This window comes from Carlito syrichta, unplaced genomic scaffold (assembly GCF_000164805.1).
Source record: "Carlito syrichta isolate Samal-C Ts95f unplaced genomic scaffold, Tarsius_syrichta-2.0.1 Scaffold311768, whole genome shotgun sequence".
Taxonomy (NCBI): Eukaryota; Metazoa; Chordata; class Mammalia; order Primates; family Tarsiidae; genus Carlito; species Carlito syrichta.
In genome coordinates this window covers 562731-577143 of record NW_007255864.1, presented here as the reverse complement: position 1 = coordinate 577143, position 14413 = coordinate 562731, and the positions used below count along the sequence as shown (strand labels likewise).

Here is a 14413-nt window from a genome sequence, read left to right as displayed (position 1 = left end):
GGCCACCGCAGCCTCAACCTGCAGCCTCGACCTGCAGGGCTCCGGCGATCCTTCCACCTCAGCCTTCCAAGTAACTGGAGCTACAGGCACACGCTACCATGCCCGACTAATTTTTTGATTTATTGTAGATATGAGGTCTCGCCTGCCCAGGCGAGTCTCGAACCCACGGGCTCAGGCAATCCACTCACCTCAGCCTCCCAAAGGCGCAGGATTACAGGCTGAGCCACCGCGAGCCCGGCTTGCATTTGCTTTTCTGTGAACTGTTTTTTCATCAACTGTTTCTTTATCCAATTTTCTATCAAGTTGTGGATCATTTTTCATTGATTTGTTGAAGCACTTCTATATCAGTGAAATTAGTTCTCTGTTTATAAAATGAATTGTCGGTATTTTCCCAGTTTGTTATTTGTCTTTTTATTTTGCTTTTAGTAGTTTTATCATGCAGAAAATGTATACGTAATCCAGGCACATCCAGACACATCCAGGCTGGAGTGCAATGGCACACTCACGGCCACTGCAGCCTCGACCTACTGGGCTCAGGCGATCCTTCTGCCTCAGCCTTCCAAGTAGCTGGAACTACAGGCATGCACCACCATGCTCTGCTAATTTTTTTATTGATTGTAGAAACAAGGTCTCGCCAATTTGCCCAGGCCAGTCTCATATCCCTGGGTTCAGGCAATCCCCTCGCCTTTGCCTCCCTAAGTGCTGGGATTACAGGAGAGAGCCATCACAGCCGGCTATTTTTTTTTCTTTGTGACTTCCTAACTCCAGTATTATTTTTTAAAATTCTGTTTTTTAAAATTTAGTATTTTTATGGTCTTTAATATTTATTTTCTGATTGGTTTGGATTTTTTTGGCAGAAGACAACAAATAAAGCTCAAATTTAATTGTTTTATTTTACCATAATTTTACTGAAAGTCATCTTTCTCCAATGATTCGAAATACTATCTTTCTCATACAACAAATCTGCATGTATGTGAATTTATTTCTAGATTTTTCAAATTCTGCCCATTAGTTCGTTTGCCTTGTTCATGCAATAGTACCATTTTGTTTGTGTTTTTATACTTTTATGAGATGTTTTAATATTTTATAGGGCTAGTTAACCTCCTTTATCAGAATTTGATTGGCTGTGTCTGCTTATTAATTTGATATGAACTCTAGAATCAGCTTCTCTAGTTCTAAAAAAAATCCTATTGGCAACTGTATTGGGTTTATGTTAAATAAATAGATTAATATAAGAAAGAATAAGTCATGCTGGTGAGTCTTTCTGTCAAAGAGTGCATTATGTCTTTAAATTTGTTTGTCCTCTAAATCCTTGAGTGACTCAAGTTTTCTTCTTGTAGATCTTGTGTATGTCTCATTAAGTTTATTTTTAGCCTTTTTTGTTGCTTTTGTAAATGGTCTTTACTTCCTTTTTATATTCAAACTGATTTTTATTCATAAAAATGTTTGTATACTGCACTCGGAAGACTCATTACATTTTCTTATTTTTTGGTTGTTTTTCATTAGTCTCTTGAGCTTTCCAGAATATAATTATTTTCAAGCAATAAGTCCTTGAGTAATAATAATAATATATCTGCAAATAATAATAACATTTTACCTCCTTCTTCCTAATTTTTTTCCTAAAATTTCTTTTCCTTTTCTATTGGTCAGCTATTATCTTAAGAACTATGTTAAATAACAATGGTAATTATACACTATAATTCCATTTACATAACACTCTTGAAAATGACAGAATTATTGAAACGGAAAACAGATTAGTGGTTATGAGAGGTTAAGGAAGGAGGTAAGGGGAAGAAAGTAGGTGTAACTATCAAAGGGCAACAAGACCCTTGTAATGCTAGAATGTTTTGTATCTTGGCAGGACACAATGGCTCACACCCATAATACCAGTACTTTGGGAGGCTGAGGCGGGAGGCTTGCCTGATCCCAGGAGTTTGAGACCAGGCTGGGTAACATAGCAAGACAAAAAAAAAGAAAGTTCTGTATCTGAACAGTATCAGTGAAATATCCTGGCTGTGATAGCATACTATAGGTTCGTCCCTGGGGAAAACTGGATAAAAGGTATATGGAATCTCTGTAATAGTTCTTACCACTGCCCATGAATATGTATCTCAAAATGAGAAATTTACTTTGTTAAAAAATTAATTTTTTTAATAGTGATCATAAAAATTCTTATTTTCCCCTGACCTTAATAAGGATATTTCCACTGTTTCAATATTAGTTATGATGCCAGCTCTTGGACTCATATATACCCAAGTAAGAAGCAATTAGTCCAAATATATCAGCAATAACAATATATGCAAATGAATTAAACTCACATATATGGGTAGATGTATTATGGAAATATTAGTAGTATCAGCAACACACACACACACACACACGCACACGAGAGAGAGAGAGAGAGAGAGAGAGAGAGAGAGAGAGAGAGAGAGAGAGTCAATGCAGCAAAACATTAACAATTGGTGAATCCCGGTGAAAAATATACAAGAGTGCATTGTAATCTCACAACTTTAGCATTTGAAATTTTTTTCAAAATACAAATAGGTAAAAATCCAGATACTAACAATGTGGTAGCCCATGTTCAAAGGGCTCACTAGTTAACTTGCTATGATCTTTGTCATGTTTAGGAGAAATATGGAAATACTGAATAATTCTACATGCTTAAAAATTTTATGGTTAATTATATACATTTAAAATGTAAAGACAACCACTTAAAAATTAAAATATAAGCTTTGGAAAGAAGAGGAAAAAAAGTACAGAACACCAAAGGCCCAATATAAAAGAATAGAAATTAGCTCAAATGTACCAATAATCCTAGTAAATAGAAATATAAATAAACTAAACATACCTGTTTAAAGACAGATTATCAAATTGGATTCTAAAACACAATCCAGTCATATGTTGAATATATTGCTCTTATACGACACATAAACTAAATCTATGTCAAAAAGAACAAAAATTTAGAATAGCAATTCACATTAATAGTTATCAAAAGAAAGCTGGTATGGCAGAACTAAGGGCAGATAAAATAGAATTTAAGGCAAAAAGATTTCTGGAAATAAAATGTGACATAACATATACATATGGCCAAATTTTCTTTCTCAAAGCCTTCATTATTTTCCATTTCCAGTGACAAATGGAAACAGATATTTTTTCCAACAGACATTCCAACATACGACAGTATCAATATCTTGCTGATATTTGCCAATTTGATTAGCAAAACAAAAAAGAACTAAGAGTTTTGTTGCATTTGATTTCAAAGCCCATATTCTTTCAAACATAGTAGAGACCACAAAATAAAACTGATATTCAGGGGTCAGTGATGAGCTCCCAGTCAAGCGAGGCAGAAAGTGGTAGTCCCCTGAGGGTCCAAGCAGACACTAAGCCGCACCCGAGTGGTGACAGGAGTCATCCTGAGCTGACAGGCAGGAAGTCCAGATACCCTGGGTCGTCTGACCGGAGGGCCCCAGCCCCCAAAGTCTTCATCTGCTCTGTGTAATGAATCTCAATTCTCAGCTGTTTATTTAATTTCTATACAGCACAGTGTTTACTTTCTATACAATCACCAGCAAAGCTGTTCAAGGCTCGAGGCAGTAAACAGCAATTCTCCGCATTCACATCCGAAGGACCAATTGCCCTTCAGTTTCACACAAAGCTTTCATTAACAACTCCTGACTGGAAGTTAGATACGGTTAGCAGTTTCCAGAGAAATCTCTGATATATTTTCCCCAAAAACAAAGAAAGAAAAAGAGACCAGGTTTTCTACAAAATGACCAAAAATATACTGAAATTGTTAATAAAAGTCCTTTGAATTTGCTGAAAACAACTGAGTGACTAATTCATGCCAGGCATTCTGCTGGAGACATCCACGTTGTGTTCTCAGATCTAATTCCCAAAAACAACCCACAATTTAGGCTGTAGCATTGTCCTCATTTCACTGACAATCAAACTGAGCTCCAGAGAAGTTAAATGACTTGCCCCATGCCCAAAGCTGGCAAGAGGACCGTGCTTTAAATCTAGATTAATGAGTTTACAAGGGAAGGCAGCTCAGTTATTCATAGTATCAGCAGCATGGCTAAGACTACAAATAATAATAGTCATAATTCCTCATTAACCTGTTTGGATCATTTAGGATACTCTAAGTGTGTAATAAAGACTTTTAAAAGCATACATTATGATTAAGATGAGCAGAAACTTTGGATTCAATATTTCTAGTCACATTCCAGAAAAATGTGCATGCTTAGTTAACAACTACAACCAATTCAGCTAGGAGTAGACAGCTAATTATTTCAAATAATGCTGGAACCAGGTGATATGACTCCCTGACAGACTGGGCTTCTGGTCACCATGGTTTTACTGATGCAGCCTCTCTAGCTTGATGCTTTAGAAAGGTCTTTTGATTTATAGTGTAAAGTTAAAATTACCAAAGAGTTTTAAAAGCAGTACAAAGGCCACATGTATCTTTCTGTCATGATCTCAGAAATCTGCTTTTGTGTTTGCCTATCTTTTTGTTGGAATGGTTGGAACCTAGATGTGGATAAAGAAAAATAAGAGAAATCACAGCCTAACGTGAAAATGATTACCAAACTACATGAGAAATGTTAAAGTCATTTGGTAAAACAAAACACTGAACATGCTTTGGTTTCTATAATCAATTTCAGAATAAATGAGCAGAGGGGGCGGGGCAAAAGCACTGACACTTGTCAGCATGGTTTTTCCTATTTGCTTCCCTGCCCGCAGCCACATCTGATTTAGCAGGGTCTGTGCACATGCAGAAAAATGAAAACAGATCATGCTCGCTCCAGGCCACAGACAAGACTTCTTTTGATCTGACACCACATAGCTCCTAGATGCATGTTACTACTGAAAGCAATCACTCACTGATGGGGTCAGTTTGGTTGTTTTTGTTTTAAAGCACTCACCAAAAAAATCCCTATGGAAGAAGATCTGTATCATTGACATTCTTCCACAAGGAATTCTTCTCTTGAGCAGCAAATGCTTAAAAATTCTGAGTAATTCTGAGCCAGATCACTTTCATTGTAAATATTTTTAATCAACATAAGTAGCCTTAGGAATATCAGTGGTCCTTGAAGGCATTTCTCCTTTGTAGACATCACTGTCAATATTTCTGCGGTCTCAGGATCAGGTTGCAAAATGCTTTATCTTCAGCATAAAGCTTTGCCGGCTGCAGGTCCCATGGAGCTAAGCAAACACAATTCAGGTGCATTCCTTGTTATCAGAAACACATTCCCAGAGGATGTGTGGTCAGATATATTTTAAACCCACAGATCACTTTCTCAAAGTCTCATTTTATCCTCACTTTTACCAAATCTTCTGCTAAAATAGTATTGAAAAAAACAAAATGGCATTGAGTTCCCCCTCTCCTCCCTACCAAATCTTTTCCTTGACAAGTAGGAGTGGAGAGGGCCAGGACAGACTTAAAGAGCATTAAGTAGGAGAAGCAGGACTCCTAAGTGAACACAGAATCACTAGTTAAAATCACTGACTAATCTAGAGTTGACATATGAGAGATTCAGGCCTGTAATTTTCAGCGGTGAAAAACAGGTCTCTCAAGGTAATGACTAGCTTAAAAAAAAAATTAAGTTCTGAAAAATGCTCCTTCTTCCCACACATATTTGAAAACTGAATAACATATAAAAAAAGGTTCTGTTCTGAGATTTTGAACCCCAAGCCCTATATATGTTTCATTAAGGTGCCTATTAAATGCTAGTTACTCTCAGTGGCAAAGCAAAATTCAAATCAATAGTTAATCTCATGTTAAAAGTCTAGCAAATTCTTTGAAGTTATTCTTGTGAACGTTGTCTAATTAAAGAATGTTTAAAAGAAGGAGGAGGAGGAGGAGAAAGAAAGGGAGAAGAGAAGGAGAAAAAGGAGGAACAATAAGGCAAGGGAGATCCTCTTATTAACGATCAGGAAGTTAACTCGAGTTTAAAATTGAGTCACCCATTAAAATTGAAATGGGTGTTTCTCAAATAGAAACACTCATTCTGACATGTTCTAAATTGCATAGCATCCCTGCTGGGAACAGTAGGTCAAGGTAATCAAACTGCCTAGAAGGTATAGCGATCAAACACAAGTCAACTGCACTCAAAGACCTTCCCTGGTCTCTGCCTACAAAGTACAGTTTGCTTGGGCACACTACACAGAAAGTTGCTTTCAAGGAACACAGTCCAAAGGTTGAGCTTCCTTTTTGCTGTCCATTCACAATAAAATACTTGCAGAGAATTGATATCCATCGACAATATTATGTAAATTGCAGCATACATAATGTCTATTCAATTTTATAAAGTAAATTTTAATCAAGGCTGTGAATATTTTCTTAAATTTAAGAGTCTAGAGGCACAAAATAGTGAGTAACATGTTACAACATTGAGGAACATGATACGTAAGAAATCTCTTATCAAAAGTAAATCTGGCTCTGATTATATTTTGTCTTTGAGGTCAACATAAGTAATTTGCTCTTTCTGGAAATTTTAAATACAAATGAAAATGGTATTCTTCAACCTATGCCAGAAGTAAGGTTCTTAGTCTTCTTGCCCAGTCTTGGTCAAGACAGCATTATTCAACAGTAACTAAAGTCTTCAAATCAATGTCAATATTCCTATCCTTGACAAAACTTGATGTCTACAGAGTTGACTCTACAAATAATGTTGAATGATTAGTAAGATTAAAAGCAGATCCTTAACCATCTAATGTTAATGTAAGTATCCTAGGTTTGCATTTTTAAAAAAGCAGTGTATGGGTTTGTTCACCTTAATTATAAAACCAAATGAAAAGAAACTCACCTTGTGGTGCCCAAACTCATTCAAAATGCTTCCCAGTTTTCTGGTGTTGCGATGTGGTCTTTGGGCAGCAACAGCTGGATGGGGATCCCGCCAATCAATGGACAAGCGGTGATGCCAAAGGCGCTGACTCTCCAGAATGTGAGGTGATTTGACACTCGGATCAAAACGATGCACTTCACACCCATCCTTGGCCATGCTAACCTCAAAATGGGTGTCATCATTTCCCAGCCTGTGTAGAAAGATGGACGTTAACAGTAAAAAATGTAAAGAACCAAAGCATTGGATCAACAAAAAGCGCCAAGGCCAATGTTTAGACATACCAAGCCTTCTCCTGTTTTAACACATGATTTAACAGATGTAATCAATAAACTCTTTCACAAAAAGCCTTATAACTCAAAGCTTCTGGATAAAAGAGAAATTTTCTGCTAAATACAGGACCAGAGGATCACATGCTCAAACGTGTAGAAACATCATTCAATAGGCTTTTTAAATGATGTAAATCATAGTAGCACAGAAACAAAGACTATTCAGTAGTCTTAATAGATTTTCTCAGAATACGCCAAAAAAAAAAATAAGCCCCAGGATTAGTTCCCTTGAGGAGAGGTATGTTCTACTAATCACGTAATTTGTCTCCATTCTAATGGCCACAGTGCTGTACATGCAACTTGACTTAAAAACAGCAGCTGTTGGCCATTGTCTTGCTAAGCTACTGTGTGACCATGTGCTCTTTGAGCTATGGCCAGGCCACGTTTCCTGGCTTTGCCCCCTTCCCTACCTTGGGAAGATGAGTCTTCTCTCTTTCTCTCTCCCTCTCTCTCTCTCTCTCTAATTTACTTTCTAAGTGAACTCTATTTTCTAATCTAAAAAAAAAAAATAGCTGTTTTCTTTGAAATGGAGATATAATTTTAAATAGCGTAGTTAATGAAAAAAGGCAAATGTATATGTTCCACTAGACCTAGAACTCAGGAAGCAGAAGAGGTTCCTCACCTAAAGTCACATCAAAAGGAGAGGAAATCACACATCAATTGTACTTAAGTACCTAATAGGTATCACATCACGTAAAAATTATAAACTTATAAATATTGAATTTACTCAGAAATATTCTTATTTTGACGGTGTATGGATGTTAATTTGATTAAAACACCAGTCTTAGTGAAAAGCATGAAATTAACCAAGAGAGTGTGAGTTTTTTAAATGGTGATGCTGGCTTCTCTGCCCAAGCACTATAATTCTGTGTGATTTAGGATAGCAAAATCCCACAGCCTATCTATAATACATTGGACAAACCTGAACCCAGTGCAGAAACACTTCACTATCACAGACTATTACAATTTACCCTTGAACAACACAGGTTTGAATGATGTGGGTCCGCTCATAAATGAATTTTTTTCAATAAATACAGACAGATGGCCCTCTGTATCTGTGAGTTCCACAGTCACAAACTCAACCACTTTGGATCAGAAAGGGGTGCAGAAATCTCCGGATACAGACAGTCAACTTCATATCTGCAGGTTTCACAGCCTGGTTTGAGCAGATTTTGGTATGGGGGATTGGGGGGTATCCTAGAACCAGTCTCTGCCCCATACCCACGAACAACGGACATCAGAATTTGGAAATACAAATTCAGTGGATAGCAATTATGAACCAACCGTGGATTGAAAATTTCAAATAAATAAAAATTAAAAATAACAATACAACGACAAAAACAAGTACAAATAAAATCAATACAGCATAACAACTATTCACATAGCATTTACATTGTAGGTATTATAAGTACTCTGGCAATGACTTAAAGTCTACAGAAAGATGTGCATAGATTGTATGCAAATATGACATTACTTTGTATTGGAAACTTGAGCATCCACGGATTTTGTTATCTGTGGTGGTCTCGTAACCAAACTCCTTTGGATGCCAAGGAATGATGTAGTCTTACTTGCATCTTCCTTTCCCTTTACCCTTCTACACTGGTCTTTTCCTCACTGCATTCCAAGGCACATCAACCCTCTGATGTCCCTCAGTTATAGCTCTTTGGGCCTCAAAAAGATTCAGCACTCCTCTCATAAACTCTTTCACTTCTCCTACCCAAGAGATCCTGTCCCCTATTTTCTACTTCCTATTGAATTCACATAGCTCAGATCATTATAATCTCTACCCAAGTTTCCCCCCCGCCAGTTTTCCACAATCTAATCTGGTGTAGCAGATCGGCTTATTGGCTCTAATTCTTCACCACTCTGGCACCCACACCGCTGCCATGCTCTTCACAAGGGAGTGCCCTTCCCTGCCCCTTGATTTTTGGCTTGGCTGTGTAACTTGCTTTATGGAAGTGAACGTATGCCAGTCCTGATCCTGGGCCTTGGGTGCGTCCATTTTCTCTCTTACACCATCATCACGATAAAAACGTGCCCTGGATAACTTGCTAGTCTCGGGAAAATAAGAGCTATGAGGAGCAGAGGCAATCCAGTCAGTCTGCTAAAGTCCTTCCATAGCAGTGGTCATCAACCTTTTTGGCGTCAGGGACCGGTTTCATGAAAGACCATTTTTCCATGGACCGGGGGTGGGAGAAGGATGGTTTCAGGATGATTCAAGCACATTACATTTATTGTACACTTTATTTCTGTTATTATTACATTGTAATATATAATTATACAACTCACGACAATGCAGAATCAGTGGGAGGCCTGAGTTTGTTTTCCTGCAACTAGATGGTTCCATCTGGGGGTGATGGGAGACGGTGACAACCAAAGTATGTTGCTTATGTTCAGTCTATTTGGTAACCTTGTTTTGGCTGCTGTCACTGCAGAAAAACCTGCTTCACAAAGAACAGTGTTGGAAATGGAAGCAAGTTTTGTGGCAATCTCAGGATATTCCACCTTGGTTCAAACATACTTTTAAGGCCACCATATTGCAATCTCAAGCAGTTGATCCTCTTCTAGCACAGACAAAGTCGATTCCTCTGGTTTATTCCCGAATGGGTCATGGATTCAGGCCTTCCCAGTTTGGGGGTCTTTTGTGGTTGGGAAGTAATGCTGAAACTCTTCTGAAAGCTGAGAAAGGTGATAATGCAACAGCGGGGAGGAAAAAGGCCTTGGCTCTGTCTTTTCCAAAACCTCTGCTAATGTTGGAAACATGTCAAAAATCCCAGTGTTCACTCATCACCCTCATAATTGCAGTTTGGCTTTGAATGTAGCCACTTTATCTGCCAACTTGAACACAGTTTTCGTACTCTCCTGAAGTGAAGGTTGAGTTTGTTGAGCAGGCTGAATACGTCACACCAGTAAGCAAGTTTTGCAACCCATTCTGTGTCACTGAAATGTGCTGCCAGTGGTGACTGTTTTGCTAAAAGAAGTCTCTGGAGCGGCTCTTGTAACTCAAAAACTGGCCAGTGATCTACCTTTAGAAAGCCATCTCACGTCTGTGTATTAGAGAAGACATGAGTGCTCTTCGTCCATCTCCTTCCAGAGCTGTGCCAGCAGACGTGAGTTAAAGGCATGTAACTTTAATGTGGTTGATCATTGTAATCACATCCTGCAAAACTTTGTTAAGTTCAGGTAACATTTTTCGGTCAGCCAGCATTTCTCTATGGATGACACAGTGTGTAGACTCACATTCAGAAGCAGCCTCCCAAGTGGAGAAACTAGAAAGCCGTCCAATCATGGCAGCTTGTGTTCATGCATTTACCAACACAAAATGACCAGTTCAGTTTTCCTGACATGTAACCATCCAAAGACTTGAATAGCTCTGCAGCTGCAGGACTGGTTGGCAACAAAAGTGTACATAACATATTCTCATGCACATCCTTCTGGAAAATATGTCACAAAAACAAGCATTGTTGCTTTGATGTCAACATCGGTCAACATGTCAACCTGGGTTGCATACCCTGATTCATTAATCCTCTCTAACAATTGTGCCTCAATGTCTTCTGTTTCACCAATTCGTCTAGTTATGGTGTTAGCCAAAAGAGGAGCACGAGCCATCTTCTGAACTGTAGCATCTCCTAAAAGTTCATGACAAATGTCCTTAGCAGCAGGCAGGATCAACTCACCAATAGTAAAGGGCTTCTTAGCCTTAGCAATGAGCTCAACCACTAAGCATGATGATCTCAATGCAGACACATTTGATGAAGTGACGGCCTTCAATAATTACTTCTGTTCTTCATGTTCATTTGTTTTTTCTTTTGGAAAGTTTCAAAGGCTTGTCTTTTAATGCTGGGTGCTTTGTCTCCATGTGGTGAAGCAGTTTTGAAGGTTTAGTGGCTTGGTTGGATAGCCTGTCACCATATATTACAAAAAGCAGGCTTGGAGAATGTGAATCACCTGTTGCAATGAACTTGTAATTTAAGTAAGTCTCTCAGTATTTTCTTTCAAATGCAGCACTCTTTTTGTTAGCAGTCTTAGAGTCTTCTGCTGTCTCATCAGTGGATCTTCCCCCTTTTCCAAGAAGCTTTCCAGAGACGTTTGTTTTTACCTCATTTTAGCTAGGGTTAGCTTGTGGGCTTACCAAAACTGTGACTGGGAAAGGCATGGACAGAAGTGGTAAATAAAATAATGGATGGGCCATGTTTGGACTAAAACAAGTGCTGGATTCTGACTTAAAGTCTGCCACCAGATGCAGCTGTACAGTTGAAGTACATCCACTCACTTACCACTCCCTGATAGGACTTTGATATGAGTCTGCAAGCAACTGACTTATTATGGTCTCTGTCAGTCAAACCTAATTGCTAATATTAATCTGCATTTGCAGCCCCTCCTCAGCACTAGCATTACCACCTCATCTCCACCTCAGATCATCAGGTATTAGGTTCTTCTCATAAGGAGTGTTCCACCTAGACCTCTCGCATGCACTGTTTACAATGGGGTTCATACTCCTATGAGAATCTAATGCCAGCGCTGATCTGACAGAAGGCAGAGCCCAGGCAGTAATGCAAGCAATGGGGAGTGACTGTAAACACAGATGAAGCTGCGCTCGCACACCTGCTGCTCACCTGCTTGCTGCGTGAGCTGGCTCCTAACAGGCCATGGACTGGGAACCTCTGTTCTATAGTGTTTTTTATAGCCCCTCTATAAAAACCAGGACTGCTCTGAGCCACCTTAGCCTGAAGTAAAGCCTCTCAGCTGAGTTCAGCTTAGATCAAGCCCAGATGACCTGCAGACATTCAAGCAAGAGTAAATAACTGTGGTTTTAGCCATTGAGGGTTAGACTGATGACCTAATAATAGCTAACGGATAGACCTGACATTAAATGTAAATCCAAGACTTGCAGTTGAAACTACAAAGCACTTTTTAGTAGACAGATTTGTTTCCATACAGATCCGAAAGTTGTAAAATTCACCTGTTCTAGGGGACTTTTCAATTAATTAAATTTGTTGAAATTCAGATTAACAAAGCAGTGTTATCACAGATTGCCCAGTAGAAAAAGGCAGTTCTGTAGTTTCAGTAAAAGAACATCATGTCAAAAAAAGTACTCATTAAATATAATTTGTATATTAACTTCTGGAGGGAAAATGTGAAGTTCTTCTTCTATTGTTTTCAAGAAAACATTCTCCACTCTAAATCTATATATTTTAATCGAGACCGCAAAAAAATTAATTAAATTAGCCACATACAATTTTGTAACTATCTTTTTTAGTAAGGCACTTTATTATATATTGATATATTTCCAATTTCAATTAGTTTCTCATAACTTAAAAAATAGCAAATACACATAGAAAAAAACTCAAATTGTAAGAAGTATACAAAAAGCAAAGGAAAAGTGTTCTATCATTAGAAATTTTAGCCACTCATTTCCAGAGGTAATCATGGTTAGCAGTATTTTTGTATCTTTCCAGAAATTTCTGCACATATATAAGTGTTCTCTATTATAAATAGAATAAACATACACAAATACAGAGAAGTTAATCATTAAATAGTGGGGAACTACTTTGTATAATATATTAGATAACAGGAAGCCATTTGTTATTTTTTGGATTAACTTATATTACTTTTACTCAATCTATTTAATCTTAATATATAAATATTTACTATACTGGAAAGTAATAAAGTATCTTCATTTAGTCAATGTTTACAATTCTTACGTTCATTTATTTGAAATGATACTTCTTCAAGCTTAGTGTAAATTAGGTTTGTGGGAGGTGTCAAAGCAAGAGGAGCAGTATATTTAATATGCATAGATGTTGCAAAACATGGCCCCAAGTGATCAACCAGGAACCGACTCCAATCCAGGTGGTGCCGGGCAAGAGCTCTTTATTGCACCTCACTGCAGATGCGCTCAGGACTCAGGATCACAGAAGGAACATCTGTGATCTCAGGTCTAAGGAGCTGTCAGATACTAGACAGTCAAGCTTCATGAAGAAAAGAGCTGTGTCCATTTTGCTCACTTCTTCAGCCCAGAGTAGATGAATGACAGACCTACAAAATGCTGCCCTAAGTGAAAGAAACTACTGGGCAGGGTCTGGAATTCCGAAATATACAGCACAATATCCAGTATCCAAATATAGCCTGGGGTGGATTTCATTCAACCCAGTCATGTATATGAAAAAAATATTTATAGAGCACTTCATATGTGCAAGGCTCTGTACCGGATTTAACTAGGGGTAAATCAGTAAGTTAGACATGATCTTTGATCTGACAATGCTCACAGAGTAGTATTGAAGAAAGATTTTTGAACAAATAATTATAATATAGGGGTAATCATTATTTATACCACCTTTTATGCTATATATTCATATTTTTATAAAGTTATATATTTATATACATCACCTATAATTTTTAGATGTTTTAGTCTATAAGGAAACTATTTTATGCTGTCATTTAGTTGGAAAGAGAATTCATTGTAGAAAATTTTACAGCCGGGCTCGGTGGCTCAGCCTGTAATCCCACGCCTTTGGGAGGCTGAGGTGAGTGGATTGCCTGAGCCCGTGGGTTCGAGACCTGCCTGGGCAGGGAGACCTCATCTCTACAAAAAATCAAAAAATCAGCCGGGTGTGGTAGCGTGCGCCTGTAATTCCGGCTACTCGGAAGACTGAGGCGAAAGGATCGCTGGAGCCCAGCAGGTCGAGGCTGCGGAGGCCGGGAGCGGCAACTGCACTCCAGTCCGGGTGACCGAGTGAGACTCAAACTCAAAAAAAAAAAGGAAATTTTACATGATAGATTTTACATGCCACCTCTTTCTCTTTTTTTTGCTTTTGAGTCAGGGTCTCGAAGGATGACCTAAGCCCAGGCTGGAGCGCAGTGGCATGCTCAGGCTCACCACAGCCTCGACCTCCTGGACTCAGGTGATCCTTCCTCCTCAGTATCCCAAGTAGCTGTTACTGCAGGCACGTGCCACAACACCTGGCTAATTTTTTGATTTTTAGAGATGAGGTCTCACTATGCTACCCAGGCTAGTCTTGAACCCCAGGGCTCAAATGATCCTCCTACCTCAACCTTCTCCCAAAGTGCTTGGATTACAGGCAACATCTAAGATGACTGCTCCATTTTCTGCCATCCCATCTGTATTCCAGCCATCAGGAAATGGGAGAGGCTAAGTGATGGTGTCATTCTTTTCTCTTGTAGGCGTGGCCTATAAGTTGCACACATCACTTCCTCTCCTATCTCACTGCTCAAAGCTAC

At 38.6% G+C, this 14413-nt stretch overlaps 1 protein-coding gene across 1 annotated transcript in view; it reads right to left on the bottom strand.

Moving 5' to 3' along the window:
* METTL24 (methyltransferase like 24) overlaps positions 1–14413 on the bottom strand; it is an 81388-nt gene that overhangs the window by 39642 nt on the left and 27333 nt on the right. The window contains exon 7 of the mRNA XM_021718051.1: positions 6807–7035. Coding sequence (XP_021573726.1) covers positions 6807–7035 — 229 coding nt within the window. The remainder of the gene's footprint in view (positions 1–6806; positions 7036–14413) is intronic.